Raw genomic sequence first — 26,681 nt, forward strand, 5'->3', positions numbered from 1 at the left:
AATATCAAACAACATACCTCTCGAAGATATGGTATTGTACTCCGAGCCGGTTTAAGGATCCGCGCGGCCTGTAGCACAAATAACAGAGGGCCTCCTTCCCAAGATATATATTTTGCAACCCCATCAGGGAGAGGGGGAAAATAAACCTACACATCACCGCGGGGCTCCCTGAAGCGCGGAACCCGTAGCACGTGCTACATGTGCTACTAGAATAAACCGGCTCTGCATTTTATCCCACAAAGTTTTTCCCCGTCCTATCCAGTATATTAGTATCTAAGGGCGGAGCTTGCTGCTAATGGAAAATAAAATGTATCTATAGCGGATTTCCGCTAAAAGTTCTATATGTCAGAATTATCAAATGATTATCGATGACTACTGAAAAAATGATTAAAACATCAATGTGTGTGGGGGCGAGACGTAGACCAGTGGTAAAGCGCTCGCTCGATACGCGGTTGGTCTGGGATCAAGCCCCGTCAGTTGGCCTATCGGGCTATTTTTCGTTCCAGCCAGTGCACCACGACTGGCATATCAAATGTCGTGGTATGTATTACCCTGTCTGTGGGATGGTGCATATAAAAGATCCCTTGCTGCTAATCGAAAAGAGCAGCCCATGAAGTGGCGACAGTGGGTTTCCTCAATATCTGTGTGGTCCTTAACCATATGCCTGACGCCATATAACCGTAAATATGTGTTGAGTGCGTCGTTAAATAAAACATTTCCTTCTTCAATGTGTGTGGAGGGGAGAAGGGGATTTTTAATCCAGATACCGACTCCAAACCATGAGTGAGTGCTCCGCAAGGCTCAATGGGTAGGTGTAAACCACTTGCACCGACCAGTGATCCATAACTGGTTCAACAAAGGCCATGGTTTGTGCTATCCTGCCTGTGGGAAGCGCAAATAAAATATCCCTTGCTGCCTGTCGTAAAAAGAGTAGCCTATGTGGCGACAGCGGGTTTCCTCTAAAAACAGTGTCAGAATGACCATATGTTTGACGTCCAATAGCCGATGATAAGATAAAAAATCAATGTGCTCTAGTGGCGTCGTTAAATAAAACAAACTTTACTTTTATGTTGAATATGCTATTTGGAGGTGAAGGCGTGACTATTTTGGGTGGCAGGAGGCCCTTGTAAACAATAACAAATCATGGATATCAGACAGGAAAACATATTTTACAACAGGGAAAATTAAGGGAAAATACAGGGAATTTTAATTTGAAAATTCTGTGGGTACCCTGACAATATATTTTAAAGTAGAAAATGTATTGAAATCATGGTGGAGCTCAACCTGGAGATTAAAAAAGGTAAAGGGACAAGGGAGCTAACTATGGAAGTGTAATGAAATTTAACTTTCGGGTCCCAATCTGGGGACAACGGGTTCGGCTACCCCTTTCGGTTGTAGACTTTTGCTGGTACTAAGAGTCTATTAATAATTCTCTAGAAGGCTAAAATTACTATAAACCAGACCTATTTGACTAGCACAGAAAACCCAAACTAACAAATAAACAGATTACACATTTATTCGAGGGAGTACAAACAAATAACAAATATGTATGGTAGTCCTCTAAGAATCCATATATGAATTGACTACCACTAAATAAGTAAATTTACACCCACATATCCATACAAATAAATATTTATATTTAGGGACGTGTATGAATGTGTCGTGGATAATCCCGACAAAGAGAATATTCGCGGAATTAAATTTACATCTGCAGGACAGCCCACACCAAATAATTAGGCTCTACACCTTACACGATTACCCATCCATGCCGGTGTACACGAACTCCGTTAAATCATATATATTGGACAGCCCCCTTCAAAGCTATTTTTAACCAAAACACCCTATTAAAGCAGTCGTTAATCCATATAATTAGGACTCACTTATTCGGAATGGGGTTACAAACCATCGACAATGACGAAGACCGCTTATTAAAATCAACGAGATCCTAATTTAATCAGGTTTAATTTATTCAGACGGGTCGTCCGTTCTCGAACTCAGCCAAAACGATTAAGCGGACAGTTCGTGCACGGTAAAAACACGGAATTATATATGGGACGATTACACCTTACACGTAACACGGGTCATTGCCCGACTCGCTTTACGTAGTTAATTTATAATTTTAATAACCGAAACTTATAGGATATACATTGGTTAAATGTATGTATAAATGGGCAGACAGCTAGGAATGGAAGCAAACATGTTTACATATATATAAAACGAAAAACAACACAGCACACAAAAACTAACCTCACAGAAAAACAACCCGAGCGCAAGTGGGGATGAATAACGTGCGTCGAAAAATGATCTAACCTGACCAACCTGATTGGTTGATTCAGTCAGGCCACACTCTTGCACGGACTTCTGCCGACAACATTTAAAACGGTTGCACGACACTTATTATAACAAACTATTCGACACCCTAATCAAACCGATCCTTCTCTATAACTGTGAAATCTGGGGCATTGAACTAAATAATAAGATGAAAATACATGACCCTAATAAACTACTAGACATTTTAGAATCGGAACCATTCGAAAAAGTACATATAAAATTTTGCAAATTCAACTTACAGGTAGGAAGAAACACAACCAATATTGCATGTAAAAGTGAACTAGGCAGATACCCACTAATAAATGAAATAAATCAGAAAATTATAAGCTACTGGGCACATCTACAAAATCTACCTCAAGAACGCACACTTCTACTTGATGCAGCTCAATACAGCAAGCTACTTGATAACAATAACAAAAACAGCTTTCACAACTACACAACAAACATGCTTAAGAAAAACTGCATCGACATAACAGCTATTGACACTACACCAAAAAACAAGAAAACTCTCAACAAACTAGTAACCGAAAAACTACAACACAACTACAGGCAATACTTTTAAACAAAAATTAAAAGACTCCGAAAAACTGTTATATTATAAACACATAGTACGACCATATCAACTTGCCCTATACCTCGAAACATTAAATAATTGTAACCTAAGAAGACATGTAACTAAAATTAGAATATGTGCACACCGCCTCGAAATCGAAAGAGGCAGGTATCACAATATTCTCAGAAAAGACCGACTCTGCAAGCTTTGCAAAGAGGCAGTGGAAGATGAGACACATTTTCTCGTGGAATGCAAACAGCTAGAAACGAACAGGAGAAAATATTTTATTACACTCACACAAGAATTCCCAATATTCCAAACACTAAATAAATACGAAAAATGTTATTATATCATCAACTGCCCTAAAACACAACTCATTACAGTCGCACAACTCTGCTCCGATTTGGACACAGCACGAACTAGCCTTCTAACTAGACCCCCTGCCACTTAATAATATTTATTCATTTTAATTAACCAAATATTGAAGAACAGACAAAAGACAATAGAACCTGTTACACTACATGTACTTTATTAAACAAGAGTTGTAGTTTAGTTGTGTTTTTTTGATGTTAGCGTTTAATTTTATGTACTTTATTTTTGCTGGTCAACCAGACTGTTTTTATTATACATATATGAACATGGAAATAAAGTTATTGTATTGTATTGTATTGTATTATCCCTCGTAGCAATGAGAAAATAACGTTCATGATATTCATAAGTGAGTAGAGTTAGATCATGCTGTTAATGTAATTAGTAAGAGATATAATCAGAATCTTAACTGAATATAATAACCAAGGAAAATATGGAAAGATAGACAGACTGAAAACCAGGAACGCTACAGAAGGAAAAGTGAAACTAGCGAAAACATATAGCGAACATTTTATAACAAAATTATCGGTTGATTGGCATAATAATTATTTTGTAAGAAGCAGTGACCAGTCATTTTTCAGATGTCATGTGCAATATGCCTATTGCTTCAATACTTCTAAAGAGGTTGGAGTGGGGTTGGGGTAGAGGAGATGTAAACCCCTCCAAATTTAAAAAGAGTGGATGCATGAAAATCAGTGGTGGATTCATAAAAATCACAAGATGTTAATATCGTGTTACACCTTTATTAAAAAATTCTTATACTTGCTATTCTTTGAGAAGCTTTTTGACAACTGTTAGACCACTGTTTTGGCATTAGTATATCTATACTATAATACGCCATACCGTTTTTCCGTTTCCGATCGTTCTGACCGGCTCTCCTCATAATTTGTACTGCCAACAACCTTCACAAGAATTTTATTGCACTCAGGTCCGTACAACGAGAGCGCCATAACCGTCCAAATGTCCGTCTAGCTCTCTTACAGTCAGAGTACTCGGGCTAGGACTCTGACTGTAACGAGAGCGCCATAACCGTCCAAATGTCCGTCTAGCTCTCTTACATTCAGAGTACTCGGACTACTTACACAAGTGTTAATAGCTTGAGTGTCCTCTAGCCCTCTCCTGTTTATAGGTCGTCCCCAGACAACATATATAAACAGGGGAAGGCTAGAGGAAATGAGCTAAAATTTTGGTAACCCATCTAATAACAGTAGGGTCTCCACGAGTACTTGAGTACTTGCCACACGGGCACTCGTCCGTGTAAGAGATTGTCAACCTGAAGAGATGTGAGAGGAGCTGACAATGTCCTGTTCTCAGTCTGAAGATGGTGACTTGTTGTGCCCTGCCCACCCACTACGGCCATATAAATGGTTTTAAAAAAAACCTTTTAAGCCCTGCCGGTGAGGTCCGGGTGGTGGTGGTGGTGGTATGTGTGTGTGTGTGTGTGTGTGTGTGTGTGTGTGTATAAATGACAAAATTCACAAATTAATTTTTCCATATGCCAAGACTTGGCATTTATGGAGGAAGAAAACGTTAACATATATTATTGACTTAATTTTTTTCCGTGTTCGGTCCCTTAAGCTTCCCTTAAACTCTTGGGGTGGGGGTAGAATGACCAAATTCACAATTATGTTTCTTCATAGGTCAGAGAAGTTTCCAACAAAATGAAGTTACGAAGGCCAAACTATGAAAAGTATATGCACTCCGTAAACGATAACCAGTCAATTCGTACCATAGTTATTTTGTCATTTCGTACCTCAATCATTTATTGTGCAGCTTAGTTGAATGCAACTGTATTGAAGCCCCACCCCTTAATAAAGACAGTGGGCTAAGGGCGTAGGCCTATATAAAATGTGTGTGTGTATCATATGAAATGATCAAAAGTGCCATGGGTTAATTATCAGTTCGTCTTAAAAATACACTATCACCTTCATGTGGCAATATACATGTATATGTTCAGAAAAGTGAATTCAATAGGGTTGATTGCCACTGAAACACATTTCGTCGTTAATTTACTTCTCTTATTCATTTAAACCTTTATTCATTTGCTCACTTTACAAGGTATGTTTACACGTCAACAATAAAAATAAGAACTGGCATAACATGACAAAAATAAGATACCGAGTACGAAATGACTGTGGTACAAAATTACCAAAGCACTATGGTACGAAACGACTATGGTATAAAATGACCAAATGACTATTGTACGAAATGACCAAACATTATGGTACGAGATGGTAAAAAGTAGGTACGAAATGGATGGTACGAAATGACTTTGGTACGTTGGTTGACTAGTAGAAAGGTCCGACTAAAGGATAAATTATTACGCTGAAGTTCTTATGTTTGATAGATGCTAGGAATATTCGCTAGCTCATGTAAGCTGTTGATAATAGATATGACGCTGTGGAATTTCCAAGTTATGTTTGAGGAAGGTTGATTTTCTAGTTCCTGTTTCTTGAAGTTTAGTAGATCTATGTCCTAACTTAGATATAGGTCGCTAATGATGAGTGATGATGTTTCACAATTTTTCATTCTTCTTGTCAAAAAGACTGGAAAGAAAAAAGACAAGTATATGATTTCTTTGAGATCGAGCTCACGGTCAAAAAGCGAGGTGCTTGCTGGAACTCTGTTATTTCTGATTGAACAGTCGACAAAAAGAGATGAATACATCTTCGTTCTCGAGACATTCGAGACAGGACCAGACGCTAATAGTAATACAATTCAGTTGACATGTATTCCAGGCGAAGCAGAATTGGTAGAACGAAATATTCTGGATCTACTTATTTCGATTCCAAATTGCGCAGAGCGTTTGGCAGTTTACCAAGACAAGGAATGGTTGAGCGAGGCTCAGTCTATCAAGTTAGGGGACCGAGTTTTTGTGAAGATGAAAAATCATGATACCGAGTTGGAAGGAACTGTCAGATACCGTGGACGTGTGCCTGATAGTGATGGGATATTTTTTGGAATCGAGCTAGTATGTTTTAATATATTTAACCGTATTTATTTTAACTTATTACCAACAACTTTTCAATTATATGGATTTAACACTGTTATAGGCCTATTTGACAGTAGGCCAAGTAGCCTACTTAGTGGCCTGAGTACTCTGACTGTTGACAGTTTAGTTCATCAAGATTAATGTCAACTGCCAGTGCAAGCACAAGTCAACGTTAATCTTGCGAACGCATTATTGGGGTGTCGTTAAACATTCATTCATTCATTATTCCTATAGCGAGTTCTGAACGTTCTAAGCAATTGCGGTCAAAATAGCAACTACTATCACGTTTTTAACACCCTAATTGTGTAGTGTGATCTATTTTGAGCGTATGGAGACCAAGAAATACTTACTTTGAATTTTGAGTGTAGTCCAGAATCAGTGTACATGGTATTTTAGGATTAAGTAACTCGCTAGTTGTACAAATATAATGAATGTAATTCAACATATGTAGGGTACCAGACGTATCCCAGTGGCAAAGCGCTTGCATGATGTGCTATTGGTCTAAGATCGATCCCTGTCAGTGGGCCCATTGGGACTATTTCTTGTTCCATTTAGTCCATTCAGTGGTATATAAAAAAATCTGTAGTTCTATTCTGTCTGTGTGATGGTGCATATTATAAAAGATCCCTTGCTGCTAATGGAAAAATGTAGCGGGCTTCCTCTATAACTACATGTGCATGTATATGTCAAAATTATAAAATGTTGGACATCCAATAACCAATGTGGCAATGATTTAATACATGATCAGTGTGCTCTAGTGGTGACATTAAACAAAACAAACTTTAAACTTAACTTCGAACATACATATCAGCGCCCTCAATAGTTTAAGAAGTAGCGGGGGGTCTGGGGGCCCTCCCCTAGAAACATTTGAAAAATCTAATTTCGATGTGAACTAATCGCGTTTCAAGACAAATAAACAACTATTTTGGCACCTTGTTTGGATCCCTTTTGTAGGAGACTTTATTAAAGAAGAGAAAGCACTTTTTTTTTTACCATCAACGAAAAGTAGGCGGCGGCAAAAGCTGTTTCAGGCGGCGATTTGCCACCGGAGACCGGGTACTTTTGAGGTCTCTGACATATATGTAAAAAATCATGTGAACTAACTTGTGGTTGTAATACAGTGAAGTTGTATATAAACCTAAACATTTTTAATGTTGTCCCTTGGATCAAAGTGAAAGTTATTGTACCTTGTGTATTTTAAGAAAAAGATGAAAATGAAACCCAAATTACAGAGTAAAATGGTCAAAAAACCATTTGAATATATACATTAAAGTTAAACCATAACTAGTTTTTGTTTTCAGCACATTCCATGAAACATACAATTTGTATGTCGGCTTTAATTGCCAGCTTTGTGTCTATCATTTTGTGTTCTTATTACAGGATCAGAAAGGTTTGGGCACTTGTGACGGAATGTTTAGAAAAGAGCAGTTCTTTACGTGTCCTCCCGATAGTGCAGTGTTCTGTGCTGTGCACCGAATAAGAAAACGAATAGTTGTCAATGTGTCACAGGCATTAGCAAAACAGTCAGTGGGTGGGCAGAGTTTCTCAATGGACGAAGCGAAGCAGAATTTGAAGATTGGCGACCGTGTTGTCTGGATGAGTGACCACGGTCCTGAATCGGGAAGTGTTAAGTGGATCGGTACTTTGCCTCTCGACAACAAAGGAGAAATTACCGTTGGTGTAGAATTTGTACGTATTTTTTGTTTTACACATTTTGGGCAAATTTTGGGTAGGTGGGGGAGCACATCTGTAGATATTTTTAATATCTAGAGTAATTATTTTCCATACAGAGTACACAGTTTTGGTTTTGAAAAATGCATTGTAGTCACTGTATTAATAAACTTCTTTCAAGATGTGAATTGAATATCGTATGAGTACACCATAAGCAGGGGTGCAGAAATGGAAAAGATTTCACTAGCCTGTCAGACCAGTACCGACTAAAATTTACTAGCCCGCCAGAATTTCTACTAGTCCGCCAGCCTATAGAACGATATATTAATTATTATTGGTTTTGGTTCGAGCAGTGTATTCGACCCTTCCGAGTTCAACCCAATGAGATTCTGCTGTGTGTGTATATATATATATATATATATATATATATATATATATATATATATTTATACACAGTAGAATCTTGAGCAGTGTATAATACACCACTCGAACAAAAACGAAGTCCCGAGTTACACGTACACGATGTTGACAGAATGGTTAGGTCGAACTACCCGATGGGCCAAACACTTTCTCGAGCACCGACGGGGTTCGAGCCCACTGGATTCAGTTATATATACTGAACAAAAAAAGAAACTTCCGATTTGTACATATAGTATTTGTTGTGTTAAAGAATTCATTGTGTAATGAAATTATATAGGTAGTATTAGCCTTGAGCTGTATTATCAGGATTCATGAATTTTATCGATTATTTTTGCACTGTTAATCGTCGACAACGTGAAATTCAATTTGCACGTGCATGCATGGTTCGACATGTCCCGTGTAGTATTCGGTCAATTTGTTTTACTTGTCTTTCTGACATTGTTGTCAAGTGAACAAAAACGCTTCAAAATTTGTAAAAAAAAATTGACGTTTTTTACATTGTAGCATTTTTAGTATGCCAAAATTGTAATTGTCTGTGGGAGAACGGTTTACATGCACGACGTCCTTACGTCGGATGCATTTTAACGCAACGCCATCGTCTTAATTGGGCATGTGTACACACTCGTTGGATACGGCGACGCTGGAATACCATTCTTTTTTCGGATGAATCCAGATTTTCTTTACAACGTGGTGATGGCAGGGTGCGTGTCTACCGTTGGAGAAATGAACGTTATGCTGACTGTTGTGTTCTTGAACGAGATCGTTTCGGGGGTGGGGGTTCTGTCATGGTCTGGGCAGCCATTGCCCATGGTTATCGTTCACCACTAGTCGTCATTGATGGCAATTTAAATGCTCAACGTTACCGCGATGACATTCTCGCTCATCACGTCATTCCTCTGTTCCATAACAACGCCAACATCTGGATTTTTCAGCATGATAATGCCACCTCTCATACAGCTAGAGACACTGTAAATTTTCTTAGGACAAATAACATTGATTTCATTGATGTCTGGCCCACTAAAAGTCCTGATCTCAACCCCATCGAGCATGCCTGGGATAGTCTGGACAGACGATTGAGGTGTCGTCCCAACCCACCCGCTAACGTCAACGAACTTCGTCAACCGCTCATTCAGGAATGGAACAATATTCCACAGGCAGAAATCAACACTTTGGTTAATTCTATGCGCCTGCGATGCACTGCAGTGGTCAATTCAAGAGGTGGCCATACCAGTTATTAAGTGTGTGTTTTTATTTTTAACCCCTACCACACTTGGTCAAAATTTCTCCCAGTTTCTGTTAACCTATGGCCATGATTTTTGCACCAAACGATGCATCATGGAACACTCTTTAAACACATATATACCAGTTATTCCCCTGGTTTGTTTTCTTCAAGTTATGTTCAAGCAAAGTTAGTGGAAGTTTATTATTTTGTTCAGTATATATGTATATGTATATGTATATGTATATGTATATGTATATGTATATAGACACACACATGTATTACAATTAATAACAAAAACAATATTAAAGACACTTCCTATTACTAAGTGATCAACATCACGTGGAAAACAAACCAAATCAAACCCCAATATTTTTAAATATTCTGGTCGAGATTAGGTTTTTCGCATTTCTTTCATATAGATTTACAAAATTCAAGTGACATGTCGCAAGTATTTAACAGAAATATATATTCAAAACACACCGGCAACATGTTCAACATGAACAAATAATTTTAAGGAAATATTGCCCGGCTCCGTTTCGGGAGAATGGAGAATGAGTCTAAATCAGAATCACTATCAAAACGAGCCATTTTCATTGTTGTTGGGTGTTTTTTTCGGGAGGGGGTTTGCAGTGGTTGCAAAACAAAGTACTAGTAGGCATTGGAACTGACAGAGTAGGAGTTGTGGGTTTTTCAAGAGCTACAGACACTCAATAATGGGGGGGGGGGGGGGGGGGGGGGGGGCTCTATGGGCCGGAGTCTGTTACCACAGAAGTGCAGTGTAGTCCGCTTGTAATGCATATATTTGGTGAAATTGTTGGCCCATGAATAGAACAAGTATGACTCAGTGGTTTTCCGTTTAAAAAAAAGACGCTATTTTCTGTTTCATGATTTTGTAAATTCCGTTTCATTTCTGTTTTCTTTTATAAATAACAGTTAAAGGCTACCATTTGTCACTATGTAAAATTTAGTATACAGCAGATTAAAAAAAACCCCCACCAAAAACCCAAACAACAAATGTCCAGTTCCTCTGAACTATAAAACAGGCTACTCATTGGTGCATGATTAGATTAATAAAAATAAATCTTATAATAACATAACAAGAAAGACCACAATTTGACACTGATATTTTGCGTTGGCTATGCTACTTTCATTTTATCGATGGTACTTCTATACTACAGTGACGTTCCAAATGTTTGTTATTTAAAGCTCATTATGCGATGTTAGTATTTTTCAGCTTTTGTGACATTTTTGGATTTTAGTTTACGTTAAAACCATTTTGAACCTTTGTAAAATTATAGGCAATCCAATAGTATGTCTACATATATTCCTTTAGTACGGAAGCGTATTAGTGCCACCAAACGCAATAAAATAGCAGCAAATAATGTAGGCACCTTAGCGGTCCGTGCACATTTCTTTAAAACATTTGGCTCGTCTCTATTCTGAGTCTTCGGTCGCAAGTTACAGCCGTTACAATATACCGTTGTCTACTGGTTTGCCCTGGCTAAACTTACTCCTGGGGAAAAAAACACTGTCCCATCTTCGCAGGTGCAACAGACTAAGCAGTAAACCAGCCCCAAGTTCAGCCAGCAAATGTTTCGCTAACGTTCACAAAGTAATTGATTGGTTCCCAATGTGACCATTTGGTTTACCGTGAAGCGCATAATCCAGTCTAGCATTTGCCAATAGTACTGCGCACGGGTCAGTTGTCAGTTTTACAGCGTGTGGCAATAGTAAAATAGCATTAATTTTTTTAACTTTCGTGGAAAATCGTAATTCCATTTTCAAATGCAAATTCTGTTTCACAATGGGAATTCCGTCCGTTTTCTGCGATCGCGGAAAATCACTGGGTATAGTGTGCTCATGAATCAATACAAAATATATTTTAAAAACAAAGGCAATGAGCAGTAATGGACGCTGTATTCGTGAGAAAGTTTTCCTGAAGAAATTAACCCATAGAAGCCGAGCTACATTCAGACAAGAACCAATTTTTTTTAATATGAACTGGAGTCTGACCAACTGTGGCGAAAATAGACGTCGGAAATGAGGGTAGTAAACGTCACATGCGCTGCCTTGTTTTGCAACCACTAGGGTGGTCTAGGTTTTTTTAATAATTTTATAACTATATAACGGCATCTCAGCGTTGTTGCGGGTAGGGTGTGTGTGTGTGTTAAAACCTGAAAATGTTTGGTCTGAACATCCATTATTAAATGTTAAATAATGTGAACTATGCATGTTTGTAATGCTATTTTAGCCATATATTTAATTTTTGCTTACTTTAAGCCAAATAGTGATATATTTTAGTGCCATTGAGCCAAAGCTACGTTCCATTTTGTCCAGTCTGTTTCCGGAATTTCGCGCTTGCACAGTTTGGAACTCTAAAGTAGACTTTTGGCAATACAGTACATGTGTATTTCATCATCATTCTGAACTGTTTGTTTGAATGGTTTGGAATTCTGGCATGTGGAGTCGCGGATTCAATGCCCAAAAAATAAAATAATAAATAATGAAATAAATAAATAAAATTACAGTTGGTCAGAAAAAACCCAGATCGCCCGTCGGACTGGTACTTGCATTTTTTAACTCGTCCGTCACAATTTCTACTCGTATTTGGCGAGCGGGCGAGTACTTTCTGCACCCCTGATAAGTAAATTTTGTCAATTTTAAGTCTTTCCTGTTAAAAAATGAGCCAAATACTAAAAGTGATTGCCTCTTTGCATGAACATTAGCAGTTGGCTATAAGTAGGGTGATTCCTAATTGTATTTTTTTCAAGATACTTACACAGGGCTTCTAGAATTTTTATAAAATCCACAAGCCATGGGATCAGCAATTAAAAAAACATTCACTAGCCCTACTTTACTTTAAATTAATACAGTTTTACTAATATTTGGTAATAATCGGATATGTCACTTAAAGAGAGATATAGAACTTAAAAACATTAAGATTGAGCAGTAGGTATGGGTGGCTGCAGGATATTCATATTTACAAAATAGATTTAAATGCAAAAAAAAAAAGATTTTGTCACTAGCCATCAGGCATGCCAATAGTAATTATTTACTAGCCCAACATTGAATATCACTAGCCATAAATCTAGAAGCACTGGTTACATGTAATTAGAGTAAATTGTTTTTGTTGTGAGTCTGTTGATGCTGCACATGTTGTGTTTATTTTTGTTGTTGTATAATTTCAGGATGAGCCTGTGGGTTCAGGCACTGGCAAGTACAAAGAGCACAGGTTATTTTTCGCCAAGCAGAATCATGCATCACTTATTCCTCTGTTAGGTCTTCTCAAAGAAGATGAGTTTTATTCTCCTGGTAGTGGTAAGTTTACATATTATACATGTATGATTAAAATCATTATGTACTAGTGTAGCCTTTATGCTGATTTCAAATATGCTCATAATTACCATGTCGACCAATTTGTGACATGAAAATGTCTAATAGTGTCTAAAACCAGTGATCTCGCTACCCCATTTCACATTTTGCTGCCTGATTCAGCAAAATTATATCTGTATTATTTTTGTTGAATAGTCGTACTTGATATAATAATCATGGGAAACGAAATTTCGGTTCCGTGATTTTACCGACATGGAAGGAAGGAAGAAAATGTTTTTATTTAAATACACACTCAACACATTTTATTTACGGTTATATGGCGTCAGAAGACATATGGTTAAGGACCACACAGATATTGAGAGAGGAAACATGCTGTCGCCACTAAATGGGCTACTCTTTTCGATTAGCAGCAACGGATCTTTTATATACACCCTCCCACAGACAAGATAACACATACCACGGCCCCCAAAGGGTGCAAAAATGTTAGGGGAGTTCGGGGGTATGCTCCTCCGTAAAATTGTTCTAAATTTTCAGTTACTTTTGGATGCATTATGGATTACATGTGGGTGCCATGTACACTTATAGAAGGATATATTTTAAGATATATATTTTAATAATAATGTTTATTATTATTAAATATTTCCATAATGTCTAAACAATAATTTGAAAAAGAAGTATAAAAGTATTAGACTAAGCACAAACAGATAATACATATTACTGATTGTAATTTATTTATCTAAAAGTAAAATCCAGGTCTTCTAGAATTATCAAAAAATCCACTAACCATGGGATTGGTGATTTAAAAGATTAATTAGCCATGATTGGATATTCATTAGCCCTACTTCTGTATGTACCGGTATATCAGGGGTTCTAGAATTAAAAAAATATATATTTCCCATACTGACCAGTGGATAAAATTTTTACTGGTCATGATAAAACGTTCACCTGCTAAATTGTAATCACTGATGAAACAAATAAAAGAAAGTAAAAATTTTTTTTATATATGTAGGTACATTTTTAAATTTGTGTTAATTCATCATATAATGCACTTAAAAATAATTTCTTGCAAGTCTTGCAAATTTAATTATATAATATTTAAATATAATTTAAAAAACCACAAAAACAAAAACAGACCAAACAAAAAAAACAGTTGGAAGTTCGTAAAACAATATGGTTATGTGCAACCTTTTAAAAAAAACCCTGATCTGACGAGACTGGTCACCATTTATTTTATTACACCTGCACTGTGTTAGATTAACAACTGTTTGGGTACCAGTCACTTAGTAGTTAAAGGAAACTTGCGCCAAAATTACATTGCAACATTTTGTTAACTTGGACTTTAATAAAATTACATCTGTAGGTATATTCATTTCAGGGATGGGGCATAGATTACTAGTGACCATATATTCATTAGTGAACTGTTGCGTGTGAAAGGAAATCGAAAGTATCTGTTTTCCTTTTGACATATGATCGATGTTGGTTGATTTCTTTTATTGATTTTTTTCATTCGATCATCATCATGATGGTTTATTTGTTTTCCTCTCAGTGGCCACCGGGCTCTAACATTGTACATATTTGTGGAATACTAGTATATTTATGACTACTAGCATTTGCATTTTATTTTTATTTTTTATAATATCAGCGAATTAATCACAGAAGTGAACTCGTCCCTTTTTTTAATGGTTACAATTTTTACAGTCCCGGTAAAGAAATTCGCGTGGTCCTTCTGGTCCCTAGGGGAAACACTGATGTTATTATATCTGTGTTTTTGACAGCTAACACTGCATACCCTGTGGGTGGTCCCATGTTGGACATTGAAGGATCTCGCCTCCGTGTCAACACCGAGAGACTTGACCCGATGGACTGTGACAATAATGAAATTGGTTTAAAGGGAGTGCGCAAATCCAACTCATTGGGTAAAAAAGGCGGCCATGTTGAAAAAGGAATGAATCCACTTTATGAATTTAATAAAATTGAAGGTAAGCTTTTATCAGAAACCAGGGCCTGGTAACACAGAGCACTCGTAACATTTACGTCAGACGTACATCACACATTGTGTATCCCCATCCCTTTCCCCCCTCCACACACATTGAAGAAGGAAATGTTTTATTTAATGACGTACTCAACACATTTTATTTATGGTTATATGGCATCAGACATATGGTTAAGGACCACACAGATATTGAGGGAGGACACCCGCTGTCGCCACTTCATGGGCTACTCATTTCGATTAGCAGTAAGGGATCTTTTATATACACCATCCCACAGACAGGGTAGTACATACCATGGCCTTTGATATACCAGTCGTGGTGCACTGGCTGACATAAGTGTTACGAGTGCTTTGTGTTACCAGGCCCTGTTAATTGTGTTCAGTAGTCTTGCAGGAGTGCAGAAATGAGAAATATTTCACTTTACCAAAGGTAGTTTTTTAATCCACTGGATAAAACGTATTGCCATTGCTTGAAGGGATAATCGTTTGTTTTTATATTTGTTGCTATGGTAACTAGTTTAAAATGGCTGTAAGTTAGCATTTTGCAAAAACATAAACATTGTTGTAAGTGACAAGTTCTTAAGTGCAAGCCCTGTTATATCCAATTATGGTTCAAGCACACCATCCTGGGCACATACCTCAATTATCTGGACTGTCCATCCATAACAGTGGTTAATAGTTGGCTTTTAGTGGTCACTGGTCAGTGAGTGTGAGATACAGTTTGTTTTGTTTAACAACACCACTAGAGCACATTGGTGTGTTAATCATCGGCTATTGATGTCAAACATTAAGTAATTTTGACATGTAGTCTTAGAGAGTAAACCTGCTACATTTTCCATTAGTAGCAAGGGATCTTCTGTATGCACCATCCCACAGACAGAATGGCCAGTGAGAGATAACTTTTTAATAAACAGTCCTATGAGAACTATTTTCTTTGCCTATAATCCATCTTAACATTTGAGTAACAAGTCAATTGGTTGATGTTTTCTTTTCAAATTACCAGTATTTCTTAGATATATTCTTAACATGATATTGAATAAAAGGAAAGAATGCTGTGGAAGAAGAAATCATTTATGAACCAGGAAGGCACATGTTTGTTCTATGGTGTGTTGGATCACAGAGACCCGTATTTCTTTGCACATGGCTTGAGTTTCTGAAGGGCTTTTGTCTCCTTTGATAACCTAATGATCTGACCTCATATGAAGATTACAATATTCTACATGAATTTCCTTAGGGCAGTTCCAAAACTGACCACAAGAGGGGTGGGGTTGGAGTGGCTGGAGGCACCACAACAATGTTTATGCCTTGTGCATCTTCTGTAATTTTTATTCTGTGTATATATGGTTTAAATAAAATTTTACTACTTGGGTGGTTGGCATACAAAACAATCCCTCTCCCCCCCCCCCCCCATCCCTCCCTACCTTCCATATGTGATTACTTTTAAAACGGCCCTTATTTGTTTTCACAATACTAGAATGGACACGTCAACTACTAGTATTATATCCTGGGTTTTTAAAAGGTTTATCTCATGGCCTAGCCTTAAGCATACAATAGGCCATGAGTCACAGTGCTAAAAATAGACACAAGTAATATCTGGTGAGAGATGGGGAATCCCCTGTAGTTGTAGTGAGCATACATGTACATGTGTATCTGATAGCATGAATAGACATGTCAATCACTATATACTAAGACGGTAGGCGTCGCTGTACTGCCACCCACCGGGATGAGATGAGATGAGATGAGAAAACTTCACTATGCCAGCACATTTTATTACTCTGGTCTGTATTGCACACGCACATGTATCTAGAGGATATTAAACAAGCTACTGAGTATTATGTATTATCAAGTGTGGGCTGTCCAGCAGTTGCATGTAGGTAACACACAATTTGTCATTTGTTGTTGTTAAGTACTCCCTCCCCCTATGTAATGTTTTATAATGCTAATGCCACATTTCCCCTCTAAAATTATGTAATGCTCATTTAGTACCCACCCCCGCCCAATTTCTCTGTCATAATGATGTAATGGGCGTCTTAGCACGGAACAGGGGAGATAATAAAACAGGTGGCGCGTCAATCGTCAGGGTCCAACAAACTCAGACAATAGCTGTATTTTTTCATTGCTTTGTCATTCTTTGTCATACCACGATCATAATGGATCAAAACCTTATCGGCTCTGTACATGATGTTCCTATACAGCACGGTTCTGCACAGGACGGTCTATAGTATACGCTGCAGTGAACGGTTACCAGTTGACGTTTGTCTACACGTGTACTGAGATATAGGCGGGGGGGGGGGGGGTCAGTAAAATCAGTAATAATAAAGAAAATATATGTATATTGTGGATAATAGTATTAAAAAATATATATAGTGATGACGGCTCTGTACAGGACGTTCCTACACAGGGCGGTCTAGTATTTTATATACTAAGATATGGTGGAAAACACATTAACAGAAAAGGGAATAAATATATATTTTGTATATAAAGAAAATATATGTATCTTTTGGATAATACTCGAGAAAAAAAGAAGAATATATTATATTTTCTGTCTGTATTTCTGTTTGTTTGGTTTACATATTAAAGATATTACAACAGTTCATTAAAGGACAAACTAGCAATGATTGGCTGCATTTTTTTTTATAAAGTGGCGGGATGTAGCCCAGTGGTAAAGTGCTCGTCTGATGGGAAAATGTAGCAGGTTTCCTCTCTTAGACTATTTCAAAATTACCAAATGTTTGACATCCAATAGCCGATGATTAATAAATCAATGTGCTCTAGTGGTGTCGTTAAACAAAACAAACTTGAGACAATTGTTTTAAAAATGTCACATAATTCTTTAACAGACTCCCTCTCCCATTATGTTTTATAATGCATCTCATGGTAGCTCCACCCCTAGAGCCTTGTGTAATAGTTGAATGACTCCCTTTCCCATTATGTTTTATAATGCATCTCATGGTAGCTCCACCCCTAGAGCCTTGTGTAATAGTTGAATGACTCCCTTTCCCATTATGTTTTATAATGCATCTCATGGTAGCTCCACCCCTAGAGCCTTGTGTAATAGTTGAATGACTCCCTTTCCCATTATGTTTTATAATGCATCTCCTGATAGCTCCACCCCTAGAGCCTTGTGTAATAGTTGAATGACCCCTTTAAATCCCTCGGGAAATACGTTTTCTTTATCTTGAGCTTTAGCAAGAAGGGACTTTTAAAACTTGATAATACATATCAGTGAGTTAAGTTTTATATTCTATTAAAATACCCCAGCCTGGCTGTTTTTATTGTGTCCAACATAAACTGTTCTATGTGCCAGTTATTTAGACACAGACTGTAACAAAGCAAGAACTATGTGAATATAAATTTACTTTCAGCATTTATAAAAAAATCAGCAAAGAAGTTATTTAACAAAAACTGACTAAGTTTTTACTTAAAATCAATATGTGTTGGTCCATCCATGTATCATCGTCCTTGTTTACTAAGATTTTATTGACAAGTCAGGGTTTCCCCTAGAGGGGAAGAGGGTAAATTTACGTACCCTAAAATATTGGAAATTAATGGATACATTTTAATTTTATTTTTAGATAGATTATAGCGTGAGAACTGCTGTGTAAAATTTGTCAGCGTATATGAATGCACTGTCAAACCCATAACCACCTAGTAAGGACACTTTGTGATCTGTTTTGTTTTTATTACGTACCCTGAAAATTAAATTTTTGGGCAGAAAGCTTGGAAAACAAATCTGTGCGGATTAATATAGGGTCTTTTCTGAAAGACAAAAGGGTAATTTTTTGTTACATTTTGGTTGGGAGAGGACACAGTTCTGCCACCTTGTCCAACACCAGTATCTTGTCCTTGTCCCACACCAGGTTCTTGTCCTTGTCCCACACCAGGTTCTTGTCCTTTTCCCACACCATGTTCAGGTCCTTGTCCAACACCAGGTTCTTGTCCAACACCAGGTTCTTGTCGTCCTTGTGTCACACCAGGTCCTGTCCCACACCAGGTTCTTGTCCTTGTCTCACACCAGGTTTTTGTCCCACACTAGGTTTTGTCCTTGTCCCACACCAGGTCCTTGTCCTTGTCCAACACCAGATCCTTGTCCTTGTCCATCACCAGGTGGGTTTTTTTTTTATTATTGTCCCCAGACCATTAGACAGTGCCAGGATCCATCACCAGATTCTTGTCCTTGTCCAACACCAGGACATTGTCCATCACCATGTCCTTGTCCAACACCAGATCCTTGTCCTTGTTCATCACCAGGTTCATGTCCTTGTCCAACACCAGGTCATTGTCCATCACCATGTCCTTGTCCAACACCAGATCCTTGTCCTTGTTCATCACCAGGTTCATGTCCTTGTCCAACACCAGGTCATTGTCCATCACCATGTCCTTGTTGTCCTTGTTCATCACCAGGTTCATGTCCTTGTCCAACACCAGATCCTTGTCCTTGTTCATCACCAGGTTCATGTCCTTGTCCAACACCAGATCCTTGTCCTTGTTCATCACCAGGTTCATGTCCTTGTCCAACACCAGATCCTTGTCCTTGTTCATCACCAGGTTCATGTCCTTGTCCAACACCAGGTCATTGTCCATCACCATGTCCTTGTCCAACACCAGATCCTTGTCCTTGTTCATCACCAGGTTCATGTCCTTGTCCAACACCAGATCCTTGTCCTTGTTCATCACCAGGTTCATGTCCTTGTCCAACACCAGATCCTTGTCCTTGTTCATCACCAGGTTCATGTCCTTGTCCAACACCAGGTCATTGTCCATCACCATGTCCTTGTCCAACACCAGATCCTTGTCCTTGTTCATCACCAGGTTCATGTCCTTGTCCAACACCAGATCCTTGTCCTTGTTCATCACCAGGTTCATGTCCTTGTCCAACACCAGGTCATTGTCCATCACCATGTCCTTGTCCAACACCAGATCCTTGTCCTTGTTCATCACCAGGTTCATGTCCTTGTCCAACACCAGATCCTTGTTCTTGTTCGTCACCAGGTTCATGTCCTTGTCCAACACCAGGTCATTGTCCATCACCATGTCCTTGTCCAACACCAGATCCTTGTCCTTGTTCATCACCAGGTTCATGTCCTTGTCCAACACCAGATCCTTATCCTTGTTCATCACCAGGTTCATGTCCTTGTCCAACACCAGCTTCTTGCAGGGCTCGCGCTGTCGGTAGCCAAATTAGCCACTGGCTAATTTTTACAAAAAATGGCTAATAAAATTTGCAAGTGGCCATTTTCTGTCTTCTGATGTGAACAAATGGTTACATAATCTATCCGACACCTCAAACATAATAATAATACCAAATATTGAATTAGCGTAATGGTGATCTCGCGACCAGTAACAAAAAAAATGGTGTTATGCAGAATTCAGCGTAGGCCTTATAATGTTTGCTTATTTTAATAATCACGGTTATTAATTTTAACGGAATGCATTCAACATGTATGACAGCAATGCCTGGAAGATCTGTAACTTGTTATTTTTTACTTTGTAAAATCTTTGAACCAAAGTAATAAAAACAGCCCGACAAAGCGTGTCAATTTTAATACACATGCCAGTTCAGGGCCGAAAGACATGTAGGCTATCTCAAGGGCAGAGTTCAGCCAGACCGAGCGAAAACAAAATGTTCGCTAGACTGGTTTGTGCGCTTCACGTTAAACCAAATGGACATGACGAACACCAATCAAATAGTTCGTGAACGTTAGGAAGAACGTTCGTTGGCTGAACTGAGGACAGCTCTCGGTGCGAATATACGTCACGCTTCAGTCAGCCGACACCCGCGTGTCAAGAGATATCGTTGCGAACATTAAACAATACGATTACGCAAAAGTAAATCTTGATGTAAATTTGTAGAAAAACAATAGTTGTTCGCATCAATGAATACCTAACTGCAGTTTTTGTTTATTCCTTTGTCTTTGTTAATTTCGTACCTATGGTCGAGAGCACGCATGCAGATCGCTATCGCGGGAAATGAACATGCAGTATTTATACAAATTGCAATTAAATGTACACTGAATAAAAGTAGTTTACAATAATCATATTTGTTAGATAATTATAGCTATAAATTTGTAAGACTGTGAGGTGACATTTAATAAGTTAGCTGGATTTTAAAAAGACCATACATTTTAATTTTATTAACGGTTGGTTTTTTTATAAATAAATGAGTATACTGTGAAGTCGGTATTCTTAGGTTTGTTAATTTAATGTCATAGGCCTTAGAAGTGGGTGTGGTTGTATGGGGTACTGGTTTCAAACTCTGAAGATAATGCATAACCCCATCCCCACCGCACCCCACGCCCGCTGAAAAATCGAAGTAATATATTAACTGCCCCTACCCCCATTGAGGTTTTGTTATTCCTATTTATTCCAGTTTGTACACAATTAGCTGAAAAAGATACATTTTGATATTCATATATAAATACTCTATACAGTACTGCGTAAAACAAATTTGGCTAAAGCATTTTCAATATGGCTAATAAAAATTCCATTTGGCTAATATTTTGGCTACAGGTATTTTTGATCCAGGGTGAGCCCTGTTCTTGTCCTTTTCCAAAACCAGGTCCTTGTCCAACATCAGCTTCTTGTCCTTGTCCAAAACCAGGTCCTTGTCCTTGTCCAAAACCAGCTTCTTGTCCTTGTCCAACACCAGCTTCTTGTCCTTGTCCATTTGACCTTTTTATTTCACTAGCTGTTGGGCATGTGAGTAGTAGTTATTTTCTAGCCCAATATTGAATATCACTAGCCATGGGAGTTGGACTACCATAATCTAGAAACCCTGTCTGGCATGGTGATAGTAGTTATTTACTAGCCCAATATTGAATATCACTGGCCATGGGAGTTGGGCTACCATAATCTAGAAACCCTGTCTGGCATGGTGATAGTAGTTATTTACTAGCCCAATATTGAATATCACTAGCCATTGGAGTTGGGCTACCATAATCTAGAAACCCTGTCTGGCATGGTGATAGTAGTTATTTACTAGCCCAATATTGAATATCACTAGCCATGGGAGTTGGGCTACCATAATCTAGAAACCCTGTCTGGCATGGTGATAGTAGTTATTTACTAGCCCAATATTGAATATCACTAGCCATGGGAGTTGGACTACCATAATCTAGAAACCCTGTCTGGCATGGTGATAGTAGTTATTTACTAGCCCAATATTGAATATCACTGGCCATGGGAGTTGGGCTACCATAATCTAGAAACCCTGTCTGGCATGGTGATAGTAGTTATTTACTAGCCCAATATTGAATATCACTAGCCATTGGAGTTGGGCTACCATAATCTAGAAACCCTGTTTGGCATGGTGATAGTAGTTATTTACTAGCCCAATATTGAATATCACTAGCCATGGGAGTTGGGCTACCATAATCTAGAAACCCTGTCTGGCATGGTGATAGTAGTTATTTACTAGCCCAATATTGAATATCACTAGCCATGGGAGTTGGACTACCATAATCTAGAAACCCTGTCTGGCATGGTGATAGTAGTTATTTACTAGCCCAATATTGAATATCACTAGCCATGGGAGTTGGGCTACCATAATCTAGAAACCGTGGTAAAACAAATACAATTTAAGCTCTAGTTCCTAACAATACAGGTTGAGTCTGGCTACATAATTTATGTTATATATGTTGTGTCTATGCAGGAATTGAGAAGTGCGATGGTGAGAAAGTTACATAATTTATGTTATATACATTGTGTCTCTGCAGGAATTGAGAAGTCCGATGGTGAGAAAGTCCGGTCTTTACCTCAGAAGGTCCCGAATGCGGACCCGGATCTCAGCGTTGACTCGATGGTGGAGGTTCTCGGCAACCCGACGCTGTACGGGGTCATCCGGTGGATTGGAGCCACGCATGAGCAGCCGTACAAACAAATCGCAGGACTCGAAATGGTCTGTAGCCTCTCACACCTTGGGCTGAATTTATGAAGCATGTTTTTATCAAGTGCAGAGAGCCGGACGTAACCCAGTGGTAGAGCGCCCGCCTGATGTGCGGTCGGTTTAGGATCGATCCCCGTCGGTGGACCCACTGGGCTATTGGATGATTAATTAATCAATGGTGTCGTTAAACAAAACAAACGTAACTTTTTCAAGTGCAGGGCCCCATTCCACAAGCGATCTTAGCCCTAAGATCACCATAAGTGCATAGCTACCTTATGCACTAAGGTGATCTTAGTGCTAAGATCGCTTCGTGGAATGGGCCCCAGGTGACCTAAATGCATTGCTGAGTTAGCCACTTGCTAATTTTTATACAATATGACTACAACATTTAGTTTGTGGCTAATAAAATATTCTTTATAATAACCTCATTTTAATCATTTTTAAGGAAATACTCTGAATATTGGCTAAACTAAAATTAATTATTAAGCAGTGTAAAATGTTTCCAGTTATTGTACAGCTTTTTGCCAATATTTGTCTAAATTGCATAATAAGTTTAACCAGGCCAGGTATCTTGCAGTATGTTGTTCACTAAATTCATCTTTCCACCATTTTATGCACCACACTAGTCGGAAACACCAACAGAATAACTGAAAATAGATTTCATAAAAACAATGTCCATTTACTTTCTCTTTTCTTTTTTTCACCAGCAGTAACTGGTTATTTTGAATTGAAAAGATGGTTTCCGTTAAAACTCATGAAAATAATATTTATTCTTTGACATATGCACATTATTTATGTCTTTATTATCTTTCTAAGTGGAATTATGTGAGCAAACATAAACGTGTACCTTGTCAATGTGATTTTGATTTTAAAAATTAATCTAGTAGTCTATATACAAATGTAGGTTAAGCAAGAAGTTAAAATTAATAATACTTTTGAAAATTGCTGTATGGTTTTTAATATTTTGGTCCTTTTGTAAGTTCGAATACCGCTGAAACTAGGGTAAATGATTTTAAAGTTGATATTTTGTATTATAAACACACACATACTGTTCTTATATTTGATTTCAGGAAAAAGAAATATCTGCTGGAACCGATGGTACGTTTAAAGGTGAACGGTTCTTCCATTGCGCGCCGAAGAGAGCGCTGTTTGTGCCATTGTATAAGTGTAAGAAAGACCAGCGCTTCCCTGCAAAACCAGTGGCCGATCCACTCGGAGCTACAGGTGGGTATTCAGTTTGGGAATAGTGCAGAGGGAGAGGAGATGGTGTTTGTATGATGGCGTTGGTGTAGGCCTGGTACAGTGTTGATAACAAATAATTGAAGCTAGTAACTTGGCAAACATTGTGATTTTTTAAAGCCATAGAGCAGGGTTTCTAGATTGTGGTAGCCCCACTCCCATGGCTGGTGATATACAGTGTTGGGCTAGTAAATAACTACTATTGCCATGCCCGATGGCTAGTGAAATGTTGCAATTTAGTCTATTTTGTAAATATGAATACCCAACGTTAGTATTTTTAAGCTCTATCTTCCTCCTTAAGTAACATATCTGATTATTACTATTATTTAGTAAAATTGTATTAACTTAAAGTAAAGTAGGGCTTGTGAATTTTTTACTGTGGCTAGTAAATTTTAAAAATTACTGATCCCATGGCTAGTGGATTTTATAAAAATTCTAGAAGCTCTGTGGAGGAGACACTGTTTCTAAATAGAAAAAGAAGACTGTGCCCATACCAGTCTTCACTATACTGTATATGGTTTTCTGAACCTTTTAACAATACCTCAAAATACTAAACTGAAATTTTGCATCTAGCTTTATCATGTTATGATGTAGAGTTAGAGATAAAATGTTGACTTTCGTGGAGTTTACCCCTCTTTGACAAAGTTATGGAAATATTATAACTATTACAACAATTTTCAGAACTTTGTCTTATCACATATAGAGTTATATATCAAGTTTGTGTGTTATGGGGTTTCCTACGGCCCCTTTTTGACAGCACAGCCTATAACTTGACATTGATGCAATCAGTATGAAAACATTTCCGAGAGAATATTAGAACTATTGCACTACCATGCTGTCATATATGTTTTATTCATATATTACAATTTCTTGCTCAGGCTAGTGCACCACGACTGGTACATCAAAGGCTGTGCTATGTACTATCCTGCTAATCGAAAAGAATAGACCATGAAGTTGCAATAGCGGGCTTTCTCCCTCAATATCTGTGTGGTGCTTAACCATATGTCTGTCACCATATAACTAAATAAAATGTGTTGAGTGTGTCGTTAAATAAACCATTTCCTCCCTTCATATATCACATCTCCGTGAAAGTTTGTTGGGCATGGTAAGGGACGTGTATTGATTTAAAAATACTCTCAGAATGCTCGTTTATATTTATATCATTGTTTTTACAAATGACAAATAAAAATAGAACCTTTTTGTCTTGTCTTTACACAGTAAAAAGACGAGATATAGGTGCTTTTTTGTCTTGTCTGTACACGGTAAAAAGACGAGATATGGTTGCTTTTTGTCTTGTCTGTACACGGTAAAAAGACGAGATATCATTGCTTTATGTCTTGTCTTTACACGGTAAAAAGACAAGATATAGGTGCTTTTTGTCTTGTCTTTACACAGTAAAAAGACGAGATATAGGTGCTTTATGTCTTGTCTGTACACAGTAAAAAGACGAAATATAGGTGCTTTTTGTCTTGTCTGTACACAGTAAAAAGACGAGATACAGGTGCTTTTTGTTTTGTCTTTACATGGTAAAAAGACGAGATATAGGTGCTTTTTGTCTTGTCTTTACACAGTAAAAGACGAGATATAGGTGCTTTATGTCTTGTCTGTACACGGTAAAAAGACGAGATATAGGTGCTTTTTGTCTTGTCTGTACACAGTAAAAAGACGAGATATGGTTGCTTTTTGTCTTGTCTGTACACAGTAAAAAGACGAGACATGGTTGCTTTTTGTCTTGTCTTTACACAGTAAAAAGACGAGATATAGGTGCTTTTTGTCTTGTCTTTACACAGTAAAAAGACGAGATATAGGTGCTTTTTGTCTTGTCTGTACACGGTAAAAAGACGAGATATAGGTGCTTTTTGTCTTGTCTGTACACAGTAAAAAGACGAGATATGGTTGCTTTTTGTCTTGTCTGTACACAGTAAAAAGACGAGACATGGTTGCTTTTTGTCTTGTCTTTACACAGTAAAAAGACGAGATATAGGTGCTTTTTGTCTTGTCTTTACACGGTAAAAAGACGAGACATGGTTGCTTTTTGTCTTGTCTTTACACGGTAAAAAGACGAGATATAGGTGCTTTTTGTCTTGTCTTTACACGGTAAAAAGACGAGACATGGTTGCTTTTTGTCTTGTCTGTACACAGTAAAAAGACGAGACATGGTTGCTTTTTGTCTTGTCTTTACACAGTAAAAAGACGAGATATAGGTGCTTTTTGTCTTGTCTGTACACGGTAAAAAGACGAGACATGGTTGCTTTATGTCTTGTCTTTACACAGTAAAAAGACGAGACATGCTTGCTTTATGTCTTGTCTTTACACGGTAAAAAGACGAGACATGGTTGCTTTATGTCTTGTCTTTACACGGTAAAAAGACGAGATATAGGTGCTTTTTGTCTTGTCTTTACACGGTAAAAAGACGAGACATGGTTGCTTTTTGTCTTGTCTTTACACGGTAAAAAGACGAGATATAGGTGCTTTTTGTCTTGTCTTTACACGGTAAAAAGACGAGACATGGTTGCTTTTTGTCTTGTCTGTACACAGTAAAAAGACGAGACATGGTTGCTTTTTGTCTTGTCTTTACACAGTAAAAAGACGAGATATAGGTGCTTTTTGTCTTGTCTGTACACGGTAAAAAGACGAGACATGGTTGCTTTATGTCTTGTCTTTACACAGTAAAAA

General features: G+C 37.9%; 1 protein-coding gene across 1 annotated transcript in view; it reads left to right on the plus strand.

Moving 5' to 3' along the window:
- Positions 1-5,620: 5,620 nt before the first annotated feature.
- The window catches only part of LOC121388184 (ubiquitin carboxyl-terminal hydrolase CYLD-like), a 42,109-nt gene continuing 21,048 nt past the window's right edge, over positions 5,621-26,681 (plus strand). Inside the window, exons 1-6 of the mRNA XM_041519449.1 lie at positions 5,621-6,224; positions 7,626-7,934; positions 12,747-12,876; positions 14,667-14,870; positions 22,597-22,778; positions 23,837-23,990. Of these exons, the coding sequence (XP_041375383.1) occupies positions 5,751-6,224; positions 7,626-7,934; positions 12,747-12,876; positions 14,667-14,870; positions 22,597-22,778; positions 23,837-23,990 (1,453 nt within the window). The 5' untranslated portion in view covers positions 5,621-5,750. The remainder of the gene's footprint in view (positions 6,225-7,625; positions 7,935-12,746; positions 12,877-14,666; positions 14,871-22,596; positions 22,779-23,836; positions 23,991-26,681) is intronic.

Source organism: Gigantopelta aegis, chromosome 14, assembly GCF_016097555.1.
Source record: "Gigantopelta aegis isolate Gae_Host chromosome 14, Gae_host_genome, whole genome shotgun sequence".
Lineage (NCBI taxonomy): Eukaryota > Metazoa > Mollusca > Gastropoda > Neomphalida > Peltospiridae > Gigantopelta > Gigantopelta aegis.